At 50.6% G+C, this 19,926-nt stretch overlaps 1 protein-coding gene across 2 annotated transcripts in view; it reads left to right on the top strand.

Annotated features, from left to right (window-relative positions):
* ABCC1 (ATP binding cassette subfamily C member 1 (ABCC1 blood group)) overlaps window positions 1-19,926 on the top strand; it is a 150,168-nt gene that overhangs the window by 105,116 nt on the left and 25,126 nt on the right. The window contains exons 15-21 of one of the 2 annotated variants that reach the window (XM_066382555.1): window positions 915-990; window positions 3,105-3,231; window positions 5,396-5,572; window positions 7,347-7,514; window positions 9,480-9,663; window positions 16,589-16,618; window positions 19,346-19,436. In XM_066382555.1, the coding sequence (XP_066238652.1) occupies window positions 915-990; window positions 3,105-3,231; window positions 5,396-5,572; window positions 7,347-7,514; window positions 9,480-9,663; window positions 16,589-16,618; window positions 19,346-19,436 (853 nt within the window). The remainder of the gene's footprint in view (window positions 1-914; window positions 991-3,104; window positions 3,232-5,395; window positions 5,573-7,346; window positions 7,515-9,479; window positions 9,664-16,588; window positions 16,619-19,345; window positions 19,437-19,926) is intronic. The other variant, XM_066382556.1, reaches the window with a different exon arrangement.

The following is a 19,926-nucleotide window of genomic DNA, read 5'->3' as shown; positions in this document are numbered from 1 at the left end:
TAACCAGTAATTTCCTCTCACTGCAAGTATTTGTTTGCTGCTTTGATGTGTGGGAGAATTTATTTCTTTATTTGATAACTGAAAAACACTCCCATCTTATCTCTAGGTGCATTTAAGATGGCTCATAATCAGAGTTAAAATTGTATTTTTAAGGGAGGGACGTGGAGTAAAAGGAAAGTAAACAGGGACAGAGGGCCAGGCCTTAGAGTCACAGAGCCCCGCACACAGTGCAGGCTTTGTCTTGCACGGCCCTCTCTCGGCCGTGGTTCCTGCTCCTGTTCCACAGCCGGCTCCCTGACAGTTGTGGCTGCTGCTTGAGAAACCGCCTGCCGGGATGTCAGCAGGGAGGATGCAGGGAGAGAGGGGGGATGCGGGGATGAGTTTGGAGGCAACCCTGAAATCCAGTAGTTGGGGAGAGGGGGTCCTGCTTTGAACATAAAGGAAGGGGCCTTGGGGGTGTGGTGAGCCAGGGGCCAGCCCAGCCTGCTGGAGAGCACCTCTGTGCGTGAGGGTGCTGCCTGTTGCCACTGACCTTGGCTTCTGCTCGGCCCTCCCGGCCAGAGCTGTCAGGACCTCCCAAGGCAGGGGAAGGGAGGCCCCGGAGGCCCCTGGAGCCCTGTTACCTAACCTGTGGGTCCCCCACCTCTGCGAGACGGGCGTCGGGATGGCACAACCTTTCAAAGGCGGAGCCGTCTTGTGGTTTCCTTTTGCTTTCTGGGTCTGAGGCCATCTCCAGAATTGCTGGTTGGTTTCTTCAGAAACTAAGACAGATGTGACCAGATAATGCCTAGCAGAAATGTCTAGCCTCTGGGGTTGAACTGGACTTGATTAGGAAAAAAAAGTTCAGAGCCTCCTGCTCACTCTCACTCCCGTGACTCTATCTGTGCTGACGTGTTGTGTGTGGTGCTTTCCAGGTGGCAGCTCGAACAGCATCACCGTGAAGAACGCCACCTTCACCTGGGCCAGGAGCGACCCTCCCACGCTGAATGGGTAAGCCAGGATGTGGAGAGAAGCACAGGGCTGTGGTCACACGTGGGCTCACATTCACCCATTCTCCTGCTTGCTGACTTTGAATAGATCACTTTGCCTTTCTGAGCCTCAGTTTACCCATCTGGGAAATGTGTGCAGTCAGTCACTCACTGCTTGGCTCTGGTGAGGCGTTGATGAGAGTATGCCTGGCACAGGGCCTTCCCTTTCATTGTGACGGAAACCTTGCACAGATAGCGTTGAGCAACAAAGGGAGGTTTTTGGTGTACTTAACTGAGAAGGGCTACCTTCAGGTACGATGTGATCCAGGGACTCGGTGCCAGTATGATTCTCTCCACCTTGTCTTTGTTCTGCTTCCCTCCGTGCTGCTTCCCTTTCAGACGACCTCTCCCCTCATGATGGCAAATGGTCCTCGTCAACTCCAGGTGTGTACCTCCTATATCAGGAGACCTGCCTGCCTCTGAGTGGCCCAGTTTGGGTCATGTGCCCCTCCCTGAGCCAATTACCTTGCCAGGAGAGACCCAGCATACTGATTGGCCAAGTTGGGTCCCAGGCTGTGACATGGCTGGTGGTGGCAGGCAGGCTTTGGCCTGTTGAAAGAAATTCTTGTCGGTTGGGACTTGCTCTCAGGATAGAGTTGTTCTCAGTCCTTCCCAGGGCTCCCCAGCTGCCTGGCTCACCCTTTCTCACCACTCCCCATCTGCTACCTTGCCCACAGAGCACCCTGCGTCCAGGGAGTTGACCTGGTTGCCTGGGTAACTAGCCAAGTGCTTCTTATTTTCTTCTGACTGGAGGCCTTGCTCAGTGACTTCTAGGCTTCCTTAATGAATCTCCAAAACCCAGGGCCAGAAGGGGCCTTTTAGAGCCCAAATTTATCCCCCATGCCCCTGAGCAAATCCCCACTTCCTGTAGCCAAATTGCTGCAGTATTTTACTTGAGGGGAGGGTGCTGGGGTAGGAAGAAACTCCCCAGAGAAAAGAATCTGTATAACTCCTCCCTTGAAAATTCATGGTGACATTGCATGTTTAGGAAGTTTTCCCTATGTCTAACTCTACTCCTGCCTGCTTCAGTTTTAGCTTTTCTCTCTCATTCTACTCCACAACTAAAAAACACCTGTGCCCTCATCCTTTTCTCTGTTCTCCCAACATCAAAGGCTTCCTTGTTCTAGTCTCCCTCACCGACGTTGACTTTTTCCATCCAAACTTCCTTTCTCCTCAGCCTGTAAACATAATCCAGTCTCACCTGGGTGAGCAAAAGCTACCTCACTGGGCCCCGTAATCCATTCCCCTCACTGCACAGAATGATCATTGTGGCCGTGCAGCAGGTGCCCAAGAACTAAACAATGAGTGACAGCAAAATGGCACGGCATTTTCACTAATTCGTTGAAAATCATAATCAGCGGTGGAAAAGCACAGCAATGTAGGGAAGCCCAGCAGTGCCCCGGATGTGCCCGCCCCACTGTGGGGGCGGAGTCATAGCTCGGACACGTGTTGTGTGACGGACAGTCTTATTGGTGCAATGTCGAGCTTATTTTCTTGTACTTTGCATACTGGTGTTTGTCAAAGGGCAGTTTCAGTAGAGACCTGTTTCTGAAACTCAAGATTCATCCATGTCACCGGCCCCTTCAAACCCTTCAGTACTGGCCAACCCTCCCTGCCTCTGTTACTGACATGCGGGTCCCTGATCACAGCTGTTACTCACAGCCTGGGCCTCTTAAGCTGTTCCCAGGTTTCTGTGTCTGCACACACTTACTCTTCCTTCAGAATTCATTGTCCTGTCCCCCAGAGCCCCTGTGCTGTGCCCCCAGGGAAAGTTAATGCCCCTCCATTCGGCCGATGCTCAGGTCTCTCCTGCTGTCTCCACTGTCTTCACTGCGTGGGCGTCTCCGCACCTGCGCAGTGCCTCCCACAGGAGGAAGGTCTCGGAGGGTATCCAGTGAACTCAGTTCGGCAGCAGAAGCACAGGAGGGATTTTCAGATCGTAAGAGCTGGTGTCAGACCTGCCTCCTGCCTCTCTCCCCCTGCAGGGTTAGTTCAGCTCCGGGGGCGGGCACCAGCCCCGCCGGCCTCAACTCAGGTGAGAGCACGACTGAGGCGTAGTGTGTTGTGTCTTTTCAGCATCACCTTCTCCATTCCAGAAGGTTCCTTGGTGGCCGTGGTGGGCCAGGTGGGCTGTGGAAAGTCGTCTCTGCTCTCAGCGCTCTTGGCCGAGATGGACAAGGTCGAGGGCCACGTGGCGATCAAGGTAGGAAGGCTGGGTGAGGGGCGGGGGCAGTGGGGGGAGCTGATGGCCTGAGAGGAAAGTCAAGTGCGATGCTCTCTTTCCTTTTATATGTTCTCTGTGCCTGAGGCAAGAGCAGCGAGGCCCCTCTCCTCCTCTCATTCTCTCTGCTCTTCTCTGTGCCATCCTAGAGACGTGGCATCTATTTCCTGCTGTGTCCCAGCACCTGGAGGAGTGCCCGGCACATAGTGGGCCTGCAGTAAATATTCAGTAAACACAGTGCCCCTGGTCTGCTCGCTGTCTCTTCTTCTCTCCCCGTCTCTGCCCCGCAGTGTGTCTCGTGGTCTCTCTATCCACGAGTCTCTCTGGCCTGTTCCGTCCCTATGGATCTCTCTGCGTTATCTCTTTCTATAAAAGTAACAGAACTTAAAATTTTTGATTTATGTCATTGGAATGTGATCTTAGTGAATTCTTTTTAAGGGAACTGTTTAAATGCTGGGGGAACTGCTCGAATTCTTAATATGGAGCTAAAACAGACTGTGATTTTTATTGCTTTCAAATACACAAAGTACTTGAACTAAACTGGTGTATTCTTTGAAGAGAGAGACTAAGAGGCTGCTTTAGTGAACAAATAAGTCCTTTAGAAATCAAGAGTCCTGTTTTGTATTAGCTCATCCCCCGTGAGGGCCTCTTCCTGAGGGAGGAATACTTCTCTCGGAGTTTCATTGACCTCAGTGTTACCTGGAGTGGGGTCTGCAGAAAACTCGCCTTTGGGATGTTTTGGAGTAAAGATTCCCCAGCTCAAGCAAGCTTGGGAAATTCTGCATACTCTGATTCCTTCGCTCTTGGAGACTTAGAAGAAACATTAATAAAGTAAAGGCTCTGAGAAGTCCTGCAAGGAGAAAATGCTGTTTCATTTTGGTGAGCCCAGCGTGGCCCAGCATATTTGCCTGCACCTCTTTATTGTCTTGGCAGCAACTGTTGACATCTCCAGGATTCCTGTCTCTTGGAATATGTTTTTGGGGATGCTGGTTTATGCTGTTGTTTTTATTGCAGTGCAAAATCTTTCCTTTGTTGATTATACGATGCTCTTTAGCCTAATAGACATTAGTAGAAAGTATATATTATAGTAGTTGGGTCCAAACTAACTAATAACTAACTAATAACATCTAGCTGTTGTTTCAGGAAATGTTCTGCCATTACTTTCAAGTACATGTTATGGAGTAAGATGAATGGGTTACTGAAGAAAATTACAAATTATGGCGGGACCCACACTGCATTCAGTTTCATTAACCCTGGGTTTCCCCACCAGAGCCCTAGTGATACTTGATGCTGGATAATTCTCTGTGGCGGGCCGCCCGGCGCACTGTGGGATGGTTAGCAGCATCCCTGGCCTCCACCCACTGGAGCCCAATAGCAACCTCCAGGTGTGAGAACCAAAAATGTCTCTGGACATTGTCAGATGTCCCCTACACGGCAAAATTGTCCCTCGTTGAGAACCACAGTTTTAAAGGAAAGAGCTTTAAATACAAAACTGATGGAGCTGGAGTTGAAGGGCGCACCGAGTGTTTGGTTTGACGAGGTTGCAGGCTGATTTGGGACTGGTCGTTTTGCCCTGGTAGGGGAGCGCCTCCCCCCTGCTCGTGTCTTCTTGACACGTGTGGAAATAGAGACACAACAGCGTTTTGAAATGGACGAGTTTGATATCACAGAAGTCCTGTCTTAAATTTCAGCAAGGAAATTTCCTCAAGAAATGCTTTCTTGATGTTCCTAACTAAGTCTTTATTTAAAAAGCAAAACAAAACTGTTTAAAGGTCTCCTCTGCTTTTTCCTTTTAGTATTTACCACAACTGTAATCAAATAATTTTTAAAGTCATGGTAGGAATTTCCTATTCTTGGGATGTTTTGTTCACTGATGGAGCCATTCAATGACTATTTACTAAATACACAACTGTAATCTCACCAATGAGGATTTTACCTCGAAAACTCCCACTGTTGGTCAGTGTGGGTTCTGATCTCAGCTCTGCCATTTGTTGTCCTTTGTAAACTCGGTTTCCCTCTTGTTGAAACAGTGGGTGTAATGAGAGTCACTTGTGAAGTAGGGCCTTTCTGGCACGTGGATGAGCTGGTTGCTGCCTCATTAACGAAGTCTGTCTCTCTGTCTCTTACTTCTCCACTTGCCGTCTAGGGCTCAGTGGCCTACGTCCCCCAGCAGGCCTGGATTCAGAACGATTCTCTCCGAGAAAACATCCTATTTGGCCGCCAGCTACAGGAACGGTATTACAAGACTGTGATAGAAGCCTGTGCCCTCCTCCCAGACCTGGAAATCCTGCCCAGTGGGGACCGGACAGAGATCGGTGAGAAGGTTAGTACAGCTGCAGCATGGTCCCTGTAGCAGTCAGTTATTGCTGTATAACACTCAAAAAAGAAGCTCAGTGGTTTATGATGTTAAACACTTTCTCTCTTATTTGTGGGTGTGTGAGTTGACTGATCAGATGGGCCAGACTGGGCTCAGCTGGGCAACTCCGCCCCATGTTGCAGGCCAGCTGCACTTGCCTCCAGGCTGTGGATGGGGCCCCGGTCTGCCCCACATGGCTTCTTTGCCGGGGCCTGGCTGGAGGGCCAACAGCTCCCCAGGGGAAGGCTTTTCTTGTGGGGACAGCAGAGGCCCAACAGAACTAAAAATAATCTGCTGTCCCTTAGAGCACACTGTCCTCTTCACATACAAAGTGGATAGATCACTTGGTTGAGCCCAAAGACAAGGGACAGGAAGTGTACTCTGCTTTGTAGTCAAGTTGACTGCAGAGTCCCCTGATAAAGGGCACTGTACAGGGAGGAAGATGTGTCAGTGATTCAAATGTCCACAGTCTCCTCCACAACAGTGATGATAATAAATAGCTAATACTTTCAAGCATTTACTATATGTACCACGCACTGTGCTGCACACTTTATACATATTTTGGTCCTCACAGCCAGCCCATGGGATGGGGTTTACTGTTTTCCCCATTTAGTGGTTGAGGAAAAGGCAGTAGGGAGAAGCTAAGTGACTTGCCTGTCCTACCTCTGGGCCTTTGCACGTGCTTTTCTGCCTGGCCAGCTTGTGTTAACGCTCCCTGGTGGTCACCTGGTGTGCACTCGGCACATGCACAGCAGCACCAAGAGCTTTCCTGTTTGTTTTCCATTCCAAGCCAGGGGCTCCACCAGCTCTCTTAGTTGATGAATGATTTCTTTTATTTGACAGAAATCTGCAGATAAGATTTTTTTTTGTTTTTTACTCTTTTCTACTTTTTTTAAAGTGTCTTATTTCTGTTACTTGGTGACTCCTAACTCTCCTTGTCTGGGTCCCAGCACAAAAATCTGGAGGAAGGGAATGTGATTGGCTTGGCTATGATCTGGTATCTGCCCCTGGGCCAGAATGCTATGGCTGAAGGGTCCATGCAAAAACAGTGTGGCTGCCAGTCCACCATCTTGGAGCATGGGGTGACGGGCGTCTCTTAGGAGAGGCTGAACAGGTAACCCAGTGGGTGTCCACTTTGATTCCTTAGCCAGATATGCAAATAATATTGTTTATCTGTCATGGGAATGCCATGCCTGCTGCTCTGTAGTCCATGTCGTGCCCTGGTGCAAATTAGAAAATGGATCCCTTCCTGCTAGTGAGTGGGTCTGGATTCCAGTGCCCCCAGGTTACAGCCCCTTGGACTGTAGGTGTCTCCACCAGTGAGTTTTCTTATAAAAATGTTGGCTGTTAACAATAGCAACAGTAGTAGCAGCAATAATAACATCGTTACCACATCCTCTGCCGCCTTCCATCAGACTCAAAGGTCAAGAGCCTGTAGCCAGTGTTATTAAGTGCCAGCAGCCACCTGTGCTAAATGCCCGCTCTGCCCTGCGCCGTCTCTCAGCAGCTGCCTGGCGGCTCAGATCTGCTCTCCCACCTGTTGTACAGGTGAGGCTAAATCCCGTGCAGGGACTGGAAGCACGTGCGTGCAGGGGCGGTCTTGTGCCCGTGCGGCTGCCCAGGAGGAGGAGGCCGCCGCCCTGCCGGGTCTCCGGCCTGGGTCCGGTGCGTCCCAAGCAGGTTGCCCTTTCTGTGTCTTGAGGTTTCCCAGCAAACCCACCTCTGCCACGTGTCTCCCCAGGGCGTGAACCTGTCTGGGGGCCAAAAGCAGCGCGTGAGCCTGGCCCGGGCTGTATACTGTGACTCTGACATCTACCTCCTCGATGACCCCCTGTCGGCAGTGGACGCCCACGTGGGAAAACACATATTTGAAAATGTGATTGGCCCCAAGGGGATGCTGAAGAACAAGGTACCGGTGGGAGGGGCAGGGCTCGAGGTCTGGCTCTTGCACGTTGGTTACGTGGGAATGTGTCCCTTTCGGGAATCCTTCACTTTCCAGACTTTTTTGTTGTTGTTGTTGGACTTAAGAACATTTTCTAATGCTTTCCCTTGGAAGCCTTGCCAGAATGGCCATCTTGCTCGTTGTTATGGGGGCAAGTCCTTAGCAACTGACTTGAAGTCATTGCCTCCACATGGCTAGAAACGGCCCCTCTTCCTGATTTAGAAGTGGAGTGGCTTGATAGAAGGAAATCCCACCCGGCGATCTCCTGTGACCAGGCAGGCAGCTCCCTCCTCCTTTCCCAGGTGACCGTGGGCGAGGGACAGAGGTTTGGATCAGGAAGACTGCTGTAACACTTTAACCTGACAGGAAATGGTTCCTGACCTCTTTTATTACTTTTTAGAGGGTAGGGATACTGGTTCTTTCTTTTCATTTTTTTCTGATTAAAATTAACACATGCCCACGGGAAAAATATATGAGATTTAGAAAAACATGAAGAAGAAAAAGAAAAGCAATTATGTGTCATCTCACAGCCTAGAGATTTTTATATTTCTTTCAAGTCTTTGCTGTGTGTATAAACTTTCTTGATAGGGTTATCACGTCATGCACACATGTAGTGAGCACCCTGCCACTTACTCTTTTGTAGGCATTCCCATACACACCACAAAAAATTCTGTGTAGACATAATTTTTAAATACATTAAAAATTTTGGCCTGACCAGGTAGTGGCACAATGGATAGAGTGTCAACCTGGGACTCTGAGAACCCAGGTTTGAAACTTGAAGGTTGCCAGCATGAGCCAGGGCTCAAGAGTGTGTGGTTGCCGGCCTGAGCGTGGGATCATAGATATGACCTCATGGTTGCTGGCTTGAGCCCAAAGGTCATTGGCTTGAAGCCCAAGGTTGCTGGCTTGAGCAAGGGGTCACTGGCTCGGCTGGAGGCCCCTGGTTAAGGCACGTATGAGAAGCTATCAATGAACAACTAAAGTGCTGCAACTATGAGTTGATGCTTCTCATTTCTCTCTCCCTTCCTGTCTCTGTGTGGAATGAATAAAGTGGTCCTTCCTGTCCGGCACCCAGCCCCCCTCAAGGACAGGGGCCAGCAGTCTGCCTGCTCTGTTTTAGCACAGCCCTCAAGCTAACAATGGCCTTTACAGTTTTACGTGATTGGAAAAACATCTGAAGAAAAATTAACTGTGTGACATATGAAAATGGCATTAAGTTGAATAGCAGCGTCCATGAATGAAGCTTTAGGGGAACACAGCGGGTTCATCTGCCTGAACCTGTGTGTGACTGCAGGTACACTGCAACTGCAGCGCTGGGCGTGGCCACAGCGGCCCAGGGTTCGCAAAGCAGGAACGATTCACCATGGTCCCTTTAAGAAAAAGTGTATCACCTCATGTAGTTTGGTGTTTTCCCAAACTTTCAGGTCTTAGGTATAAGATAGCTACATCTACAAATTTTAGTTTTTAGAAGAGCGTGGGAGTGGATGGCTACTTGAAAAATGAAGCCATTGTATGCAGAGTATTTTGCATCAGTCATTTTTTTAATTTGTCTGCATGTGCTTGGTTCCCTTCCTCCCTCCCTTTCATCCTTCATACTTTTGTTTAAAAATAGCCTTTTTTTGTTAAAATTGCAACACCCCCACCATCATTCTCTCCCCCCCCCCCTTGTGCTGTGTGTCACTGTCCAGCACACAGTGTCTTTCTCACGTCGTTCATTTCTCCCCCGACCCTGGAATCTGGAACAAGGATCTTTGAACCCTTCCCCGTTACTACCGCCCCCACCCCCATGTCCTGGCACACGTGTTGAATGAAAACACCCACAGATTGTCCCAGGTATGCATCCCCTTCAGACAGGAGCTCTGCCTTCTAGGTGTGGGGTGAGGCCCTCTCACACAGGTGTGCTGACCCGCCCGGTCTCCTCTCTGCCCACAGACTCGGCTCCTGGTTACGCATGGGATCAGCTACCTGCCGCAGGTGGATGTCATCATCGTCATGAGCGGTGGCAAGATCTCCGAGATGGGCTCCTACCAGGAGCTGCTGGCCCAGGAAGGGACCTTCGCCGAGTTCCTGCGCACGTACGCCAGCGCCGAGCAGGAGCAGACGGAGCAGGACGAGGGTAGGGTGGCATCTTGCAGACTCTACCTGTTCCCTGGAGGTTCCCATCAGCTGCTGTGTGACTCACTGCTGTGTCAGGCAGGGACTGTGCGAGGCCCCCTCGGGAACCATCTGGAAGGACCATCTTCACCCTTTCAGGCAGAACGGAGGACGGGCCCCAGTGCTTTACGGGCCTGGGCAGCAGACCTGGGCCAAGTCCCGATACCTTTCTGGGATTTGGCTTTGGGTCTCCTGAGCTTCAGGTTCTTGTGACAAAAAAATAGGGACAATGATAATTATAGAAGCTGGTGACGTGTCCCTTAACCCAGATGTGAGGGTCAGGAGGCAAGGTGGTTGAGCATGCAGGCTTGGAGTTGGCAAGACTGGGGTTCGAATCCAGCTGCTGCTCTTACCAGCTGTGTGACCTCAAACCCCTTCTGAGCCTGTTTCCTCACTGGTAAAGCAGTAAAACAACAGAACCAACCTTCTGGCATTTGATGTAGATTAACGTGCTACATTACAGGAAGCCTCTGGCATGGTGCTCAGTGCAGGGTTTTCATAAATGACATGCTGTCTCTACTTCCCTGGGAAGAGTTGCCTCTCCTTTACCCCACACCATTGACACCTGCCAGGTCAAGATAGACCTGTCCACTCCCAGCCCCTGCACCCTGTCTCCCCTCCCAGGCCAGGACTCTCAGAGCAGGGACAGTCTCAGAGGTGTCTTGAATCCTAGGCTGGGACCTCGCCCTGTCTTTATTTGAAGCAGATACGGCAAGTCTTCTAAGAATCCTGTTCTCTCTTATCAGGTGGTTTAAAAGTCAGAGGATTGGTTTGCAGCCTGTGCAGGTTGCTCTGTGTGTCATCAGTCAGACTGGCTCTCAGTTGGTCCTCTGCTCACCTCTCTTCTCTGAGCTTCGACCTGTGTTGACATGGAGAGGTCATCTGATGGCTTTTCGGCTTTGGTTTCAGCTGTTGCTAAAAAGAGTGGAACTGCACAGAGGTCAGCTGTCCTCCCCTGAGATGCCTCTTCCAGCAGCTAATTCCAGACTTCTTGAGCCTCTGTGGCATGTTTGTTATATACCTGGTCCCCAAACAGGTCACAGGCAGACTGTGTTCAGGGGCGGGGCTGCATGGCTGCCCATTGCATAGCTCCACTGGGCAAAGTTGTCACCAAAGTGTCCGTGATGTGAAGGCAGTGCTCACTGGGGCTTCTCTTCTCCACAGAAGCCATCTTGCCGAATCCTTCAAACAACTCATCAGGGAGGTAAAATTAGTACTCCCAGGTGACTGGTGAGGAAACTGAGCCTTCAAGAAACTAGCCCCTTCTCCGTCGGGAGCAGGCAGGTCTCTCTCTGGGGGAAAGGTGCTGATTACTAAGAAAGCTACTTATTATTCATTGATTTAGGCGTGCAACAGGCAGGATTTATGGAGCACCTACTGTGAGTTAAGTACTGGTATTTTCCTGGGTCTGCTGTAACAAATCACCACAGACTGAGAAGCTTGGGCGTCACAAGTGTGTTGTCTCGCAGTTCTGGAGGCAGCAGTTCTGGAAGTCTGAGAGCAAGCTGTGGGCGGCGCGGCTTCCTTCTGAGGGCCGTGGGGGAGTGTCTGTTCCACGCTTCTCTCCAGCTGCCTGCCGGTGGTTTGCTTGAAATCTCTGGCGTTCTTTGGCTTGTAGAAGCATCACCCTGATTTGCCTTAATTTTCACATGGCATTCACCCCCTGAGTGTCTGTGTCTAAATTAACCCATTTATATAAGGATACTAGTTATAGAATTAGGGCCTACCCTAATGACCTCATCTTTTTTTCCCCCCTTAACTGTGGGCAATGGATAACTGACTTAGTAAAATTTGTAGTGTAATAGGCTAATACGAAGCTTCCTTTGTAGACTTTAAACAAATTGGGTAAACCAATCTGATAATATATTCATTCCACGAATGATAATTACTAAGCATCTGTAAACCATGTATACCCTATAAAAACCATGGTACTAATGACCTCATCCTAACGAGTGACATCTGCAAAGAGCTTTTCTCTAAATACACTCACATTCTGAGGTACTGGGGCTTAGGACTTCAACATACGGATTTGGTGGGGATTTAAGTCAGCCCATAACTGCACTCACTGTTCTAGGTTTTGGAGAGACGGAAGCAAACAAAGTCCCTACCCTTGAGGTGTTTAGTATCTACTGGGAGCGAAAGGCAATAAATCAACAACTATAGATGGTTTTGTACATCATTAAATACTATGAATTTAAAAACTGAAGGAACATGTGCTGGGGTGTGACAGGGTAGCACAGTAGCAACTCAGGGAGGGTGGCCAGAGAAGCCTTCTAAGAAAGTGACATGGGCTTTGAAAGGAGCCAGCAGGGAGAATAGGAGAGGAACAGTGTTCGGACATGGAACAGCAAGTGCAAAGCCTCAGGCCTGAGCTCAGTTTGTTTAAGGAACAAAAAGGCAGCCAGTGTGTCCAGACGGTGATGGACAAGGGATGGGGTGGGAAATGAGGCTGGCAAGGGAGTCATGCTCCAGAGCCTTCAGGGTAAGGACTTTGGGTTTGGGTCTAAAAGTCGTGGGAAACCAGTGAATGTCAAACAACTTGTCTGAGGATACTCAGTGGCTGCAGGTGCGGTTGGGATCTCAGGGCTGTTCTCTTCAGGTTCCAGGCTCTGCTCCTTCAGGTCTCCAGGTCTGCCTGGGGTGAGAGCTCATTCATTGCTCAGACTTCAAGTTTGCTGCAGAGGTCCTAGTGGTTTTTAATAAGTGCTTTATTGAGATATAATTCACATGCCATACAGGTCACCCAGTGAAAGTGTATAATCCAGCAGTTGTTTTTTGTTTTGTTTTGTTTATTTTATTAAGGGAAAGGCAGGGAGACAGAGACAGACTCCTATATGCACCCTGACTGGTATCCACCTGGCAAGACCAGTAGGAGGCGATGCTCTGCCCATCTGGGGCCACTGCTCTGTTGCTCAGCAACTGAGCCACTTTAGTGCCTGAGGCAAGGCCACCGAGCCATCCTCAGTGCCCGGGGCCAACTTGCTCAAACCATTTGAGCCATGGCTGGGGGAGAGGAAGAGAGAGAATGGGGGGGGGGGAGAAGCAGATGGTTACTTCTGTGTGCCCTGACCAGGAATTGAACCTGGGACCTCCACACGCCAGGCAGGTGCTCTACCGCTGAGCCAACTGGCCAGGGCCTAATCCAGTAGTTTTTAGTATATTCAGAGTTGTGCAGTCACCCACAGTCAGTTTCAGAACATTTTCGTCAGCCCTCAAGAAAACGTAGCATCCATTAGCAGTCATCTTCCTATTTTACCCCAGAACCCCAAGCCCTAGGCAACCACTAATCTACTTGCTATTTTGATAGATTTGTCTATCCTGGACATTTCTATAATGTGGTATTTTGTGACTGGCTTTCTTCACTTTGTGTGACATTGTCAAGCGTTATCTGTGAGGTAGCATGTATCAGTACTTTTATTTCTTTTGATTGTTGAATAATATTTTATTTTGTGAGCATACCACATTTTATTTATCAGTTCATGAACATTGTTGAGTTGGTTTCATGTTTTGGCTATTATGAATAGTGCTGTTCTGCACCCTAGTTTTGTTTTGTTTTTAAGTGAGAGGAAAAGAGATAGAGAGTTAGACTTCTACATGCACTGGATCAGATTCCCCTGACAACCCCATCTGGGGCCATGCTTTGCCTATCTTGGGCCGATGCTCACAACCAAGCTATTTTTAGTGCCTGAGGCAGAGGTTTGATGGAGCCATCCTCAGTGCCCAGGGCCAAGGCACTTGAGTCAATGGAGCCATGGCTGCGGGAGGGAAAGAGAGAGAGAGAGAGAGAGAGAGAGAGGAGGGGGAGGGGGAGAGAAGCAGGTGGACTCTTCTCCTGTGTCCCCTAATCAGGAATTGAACCCAGGACATCCATACTCTGGGTCGATGCTCTACCACTGAACCAGTGGTTTTTTTTGTTGTTGTTGTTTTTGCCAACGTGAGATAGCTGATCCTCCCTTCAACTTTTAAACTCACTGGTTGAATGAGTTTCTACATGTTCACGCTCTTGTGGTTGGAAAGTTTTTCCTTAAGTCTAGTTTACCTTCCTCTTGCTGCAGAGTCTCCTTCCGTGAAACCCAAGTCAAGCCAGGGTCACATGATGGGTGGTGGCTACTTTAGTATAACTGTATTTTACCAACCTGCTTTGTGGGCTATAGTTCAGCAAAAATAACCATCTACAAGTTGACACGTGTGGCTTTAACTGAGTCTTTTTCCCAGAATGAGATCCCTATTCATTTTCTATTGAGGTAAATGGGAACGTCCTCAAACTCTGTTGGCCACAGATGGCTTTTTTCCCTTCCCTTCCTCCCCAGCTGCAGGAACACTGCCAATGTCTTTTTTTCTTTTTCTCTTTTTTTGGGTGCACATCAGCACTTAATTTGGTGATGAATATAACATCCACCATCCTAGTACCCCTGCGTGGTCATTTTCCCAATTCAGCCACTCAGCTTCCTGCCAGGCAGGACACAAAAGTCCTTGGCCTGTGTCTCTGCAGTGGCCCCTTCTCTTTCTGCCTCCACAGAAGGGCCCGGCGATAAGGCTCAGCGTCGGGATCTAGCCTGGCTTAGCCAGCTCCAAGTGCCAGTGACCTTGAATTTATTTGAACCACATTCTTGGCTCTCCTAAAGGGAAACTTTTTTGCTTTGTTGGCTTAATCAGGTCTGTTTTAGAACACCCAGGCTGAAGGGGGAGTGTTTGGTTTTGGGGGGTTCTTTCTCATTGGGGTAGGAAGGGGGGGGATATAATGGAACCAGGCTTGGCGTGGGGAGATGTCCGTCTCCAGGGACACTCATTATACTGATTTCTAGGAAACTTTTTTTTTTTTTTTTTTTTTGGTGGGAAAGAGATTTACAAATTGTCTCAAAATCTTTGTACCTGAATGGTGAAGAACACTTTGACTCTGGTTTCTTTGTCAGGAACCAAGCCGAGAGCCACAGTTTCCACCAGGGAACATTGTGCTTTTCAGGGAAGCTTGGCAACACCTGCAGACATGATTGGTTGTCACGGCTGGGATTGGCGGTGGGTCCCACCAGCATCTGGTGGGTAGAGACTAGAGATGCTGTTGAACACCCTGCCATACACAGCCCGCCTCCCCCGCCCACCGACAGCAGAGTGTCATTCTGCCCACAGGACGGTGAGGAATCCGCTCTGTTCCAACGTCGGGCTGCCCAGGCCCCTCCTCGTTATCTTGGGAGAAAGACCTTCATTCCGACAGTGTATCCACTTTTCAGAACCTTGTTTGAAGTTTCTTACAATCCTATGACTAATTATTTCCCCCCTTTCATATTTTTGCTGATTTTTTCTTGACTTATTATATATATTATCAATCTTTGCTCATTGTAGACAATAGCAAACAGTAGAAAAGCGCAGAGAACCGGGAGAAAGAACCTCCTTCCACTCTCCCACCTCCCCGAGGGGCGGGGACTGCCTTGGCATTTGGCCTCTTTCCCACCTGTCTCTTTTTCCATCAAATCTCCTGCCCCTCCTTGTCGTCCCCCCTAATATCGTCATAAGCGTCTTCCTATATTACAAAACCCTGCCATAAACACTGAACATCTGCTGGAGAGTCCGTCTGCAGACAGCACATTCCTTTCGGCTGTCCTCAGTGGCCCTGTTTCTTCCTCTTTTGAGTATAAAGAACCTTCAGGACCCAGTGTTGGGGGGGCAGGGTGGGGTGATGCGGCTGGTCACTTCCGTTTTTGGTCAAAAGCGAGGCGTTGACTACAAAGCAGTGACTTGGATCCTTCCCTTAGGGAGGCTTGCCTGCTGGCCCTGGCCCAAGCGGAGTTCCAGAACCTTCTTGAGTAAAGGCAGTATTGCTGGAATAAACAGTGAGCCCGTGAGGTGCCTGCTTGGAGGGCCAGCAGCCGGCTGAGCACACACAGCCCAGGCAGCGCGTCAGGGGTTCAAGGGCAGGGACAGAGCCTGGGTAATCGACTTCACAGCCCCCCATCTGCTGCCTAGAAACACTCCAGGAACACTCATGCAATTAACAAGTTTCTTGTCTTTGCTTAAAAAACAAAAGAAAAGAAAACAAACGAACAAGAATTATTATTACACAGCATCATTGGTTTTGCCCATCACCCTGCTTCATGTTTCTTCGTGGTGCTTATCACTGCCTGATGGTAAATTCTAATCTGCTGGTTTCTTGATTGTGTTTTTCTCCCCCTGGGAGTTTAAGCTCCATGAGGGCTTTTTGGTCACCTCTGGACTGAGAACAGTGACTGTCCCCTGGTAGGCTATATGCTGAGGGAGTGATTGAATTACCCCTTGATTATTGCAGTCACGCCCTATGTAATCAGTCTGTATAGGTCTGTGGGCTTTGGACAGTAGCACAGCTGCAGAATACCCCGGACTGGAAGAACAGAGGAGCTGGTTTCATCCCGTTTTCTCAGGGCTGGTTTAGAAGCCACGTTGTGGGTACAGGCAGTGAGAGGGCACCACGTGGCCGATGGGGGCCCCTTCTGGCGTCGGCAGGTCAGCTCTGCTCGTTCACACGACATCTGCCCATCAAGTGCGTGCAAAGTGCCCGTGGTTTGCCCGGGCCACCTCCGCACTGTCCCGACTGTCTCGCCGCCCTGGCATGCTGTAATACTCTTCTTCTTTCCCTCTGCTGCCGTGAAACAGGTGTAAAGACAGAGGTTGGTCTACTCTCTTTATGTTTAAACACTTAACAGTTACAGCTTTTAGAGAAAGGTGCTGGCCTGGTGCAGTGTGCTTGTCAGGGATCCACCTGGAAGGTGTGGGATAGGGACACTAAGGCACAAATGCAGCAGGCTCCTCGACCATCCTTAGAGGGGCGTCCATTCATCCCCTCTGGGCATTATGGGGGTTGAAGGAGAGAGTTTGCCTCAGTTCCTAACACTTTCTTGATTCTTGTGACTCCCCAGGCAGCAAAGTGGTGGCCGAGGAGGAGGAAGGTCAGTGACACGTGGGTTAGACTTGCCTGTGCTTGCAGCATGAGGTCGTAGAGGGACTTGTCCTGTTGCTGCATGCCTGGGAAGGGGCCTCGGACGTTCGCCCTCCCACCCCCTTCCATTGTCCATCCAGCAAACGTTTACTGGGCACCTGCTGTGGTCCAGACTTTGTGCTGGGCACTTAGGGAGACAGTTTGAATCTCTAGCTCTCCTGTTCATCAGCTGGGTGACTGACTGTCTCACAGGTCAAATGGCCATGACTAGCGCGCCTTGAAGGAGATCCTGGCACACGGTAGAGGGGCATGAATGGCAGCAGTTTGATTATTACTGATTATTTGATTATTATGCCATTCATACCTCCCGGGCATGGTCAAGACCGTGGCAGGGCCCAGCAGGTGCAGGTGATGCGCCCCTGATGGAGTAACTGAGGTGACTGTGGGTGCCCAGAGGGTGATGTCTTCTAGCAGAATTTCAGCAGGAAAGGCCACCCCATCTCCCTCGGGCGATATGAAGGCCTGCACTGGCCGCTGGAGCAGACCCAGCCCTCCTGCCCTCTGTAAGCTGTATTGTGTGGCTGAAGGCCCAGGCAGAGGGTCACAGAAACTGACTCCAGCCACTTAACAAAAAGAGTGCTTGCTGGAAGGACGGACACCAGGTAGCTCAGAAACCAAAGGCAGAAATGGACAACAGGACTCGGGAAATGAGAACACTGGGAGAGGGGTTCTGGTGAGGTGACCTTGGGTAGGGGGATCCTGGGGCACCCTGACAGGTCTGCCAAGACCACAGGAAGAGGCGGGGCTAATGCCCTGCAAGGATGGCGGATGGAAGGACACGTTCACGTTGCCCTTCTCGGACTCTGTCCTTCCCCTTGTGAAGTAGAATTTTCTAGCTGCCACAATTGGTGTATCAGCCTGTGGGCTAATTGAGTTGACAAGAGGAGGCAGCTACCAGAGGCCACTGTGGGAGCCCTCATCAGACCTGGGGGCTGGTGTCGAGTGAGGAGCAGGAGGAAGCAAGGGTGAGGGTTACAGAAGGTGGCTTGGGCAGCCAGGTGGGACAGCGGGCTCTCTGAAGCACTGCCCACAGGACAGGTGTCTCTGGGAGTGTTTTCAGGCATCCCCATCCCTGCGCAGAGAAAGGTGGTCAAGGCCAGGCCTGGGTGCCAGGTGCCATGCATGTGTGTGAGCACTAGCTGCACGCGGCTGCATGGGAAGTCCTGCCTGTTACACTCTTATTTTTTTGGTTTAGTTTAGTTTTGTTTTTTGTTTTTTTTTACTGAAAACAAAGATGCTGACATTAAAAGAAATGTTTAAGGCAGTGATTCTCAGTCCTGGCTGTGTGCCAGAATTATCTGTAGACCGTATTTGAAATGCAGAAAACGGTAAGCACCACAGTGGTGTCTTAGACTTACCAAGCACCATGCACAGCTCATTCGTCTTCCTGCTTACAAGGGTACATGCTGTGTCTCTCCCATTTTGCAGATGTGGTAGTTGAGGCTTAGAGGTTCATTATTTCCCCAATACACACCGCTAGGAAGTGAGAGAACACTTCACACCTGACTGTGCTCTAATTCAGCGTGGGGACCCTGTCTCCCTGGGAGAGTCACTGCAGGCACCTGGGCTGCACCCTAGGCATCCCTGGGTGGTTGGTTCACAGCCAAGATTGAGAACCATGGCACGGAGCCCTGCCCTCACCCGAGGAATGGGCCCTAGCTTTCTGTTTTTGTCTTCCCATGGCTGTCACCCCAGAGAGCCTGCCTTTTTGATTCTGCCTTTATGCATGTCACATCAGCATGTTCCCAGGGTCACCCTGGCTGCATATTTATCCACTTTTGTAACTTCTCTCCTGCATCCCTCCCCTCCTCGTCTGGGGTCATCCCTTCAGAGTCCTGTGTCTTCTGCTCTCTCATGCTCCTCCTCCCCCCCCCCCCCCAGCCCCAGAGGGAGAAACGAGAGCAGGGCAGGGGCATCAGTGTCTCACTGAGCAGGCGGGAAGATTGAAGGAGAGAATATATTTCAGCTCAGCTCAGCACAGCACAGCAGCCCCCACTCACTTGATAAATGTTAGCAGTCACCGTCAGGGGTACAGTGATTAGTGTGGATGGTCGGTACTTCCTTTCCTGGGACTGGTAGATACCCGTGGTGGCCACATCAGTTATTAAAATACTTCCTCACTGCTGGGGAAGCAGCCAGAGGTGCAGGTACCCCCTACCCTTGATTAGGCAACCAAAGGGTTAACTCGACAGGCTACCCCAGGAACTTGATTGGCGGGGGCCCCTGTCAAAACTGGGTTTTATTTGAGTATCACTCCTGCTTGGGATGCTTGGGGACCAGAGAGCTGTGCCTCCCCCCCCCCCCCCCCCCGCCTGATCCTTGTACCCTGCCCCCCCTCCGCTAGCCAAGCTTCCTGCAGCAGGGAGACTGTCAGCTTAACTGGTTTGTACCCATTGCTGCTGGCACAGGGCACCTGCTCAGGCCTAACACCCTCAGCTAATGGGATCCTTGAGACAGTTGCAAACCAACATCCCTGCCCCGAGCGAACTAGCAGTTAGCTCCTGCACCCGGCCGGGAGCCTGCTTCCAGGCCCAGCAAAGTGGGTTTTGCTCTGTGAGCTTCCTGAAGGCCAGGTTTTCTGCCATCTCTCCCCAGAGTAACAGACTTTCCTTGTCTTTGGTTTAGCCTTGGCTCTTGAAACCATGATTGCCCCTTTCCTTTCTCTGTCTTCTGCCAGGATTAGCAGGCATGGGCGGTCCGGGGAAGGAGGCGAGGCAGATGGAGAACGGCATGGTGGTGACAGACACGGCGGGGAAGCAGCTGCAGAGGTAAGGGGGGCTCCACGTTCCAGCGTCACATTTCCGCCCCCTGCTTGTGGGGAGAGAGGAGGTACAGGGTGCCAATGACAGACACGGTGGGGAAGCAGCTGCAGAGGTAAGGGGGCTCCACGTTCCAGCGTCACATTTCCGCCCCCTGCTTGTGGGGAGAGAGGAGGTACAGGGTGCCAATGCCCCTGCTTGTGGGGAGAGAGGAGGTACAGGGTGCCAATGACGGACATGGCGGGGAAGCAGCTGCAGAGGTAAGGGGGCTCCACGTTCCAGCGTCACATTTCCTCCCCCTGCTTGTGGGGAGAGAGGAGGTACAGGGTGCCAATGACGGACATGGCAGGGAAGCAGCTGCAGAGGTAAGGGGTCTCCACGTTCCAGCATCACATTTCCGCCCCCTGCTTGTGGGGAGAGAGGAGGTACAGGGTGCCAACAGCTTGGCTCGACCTACCAAAAAAGGCCTTCAGCTCTCTAGGGTTGTGGAAAGTGCAGG

The sequence above is a fragment of the Saccopteryx leptura genome, chromosome 4, assembly GCF_036850995.1.
Source record: "Saccopteryx leptura isolate mSacLep1 chromosome 4, mSacLep1_pri_phased_curated, whole genome shotgun sequence".
NCBI lineage: Eukaryota > Metazoa > Chordata > Mammalia > Chiroptera > Emballonuridae > Saccopteryx > Saccopteryx leptura.
Note: the sequence above shows the minus strand (reverse complement) of the source record. Positions and strands in the feature narration are given on the sequence as shown.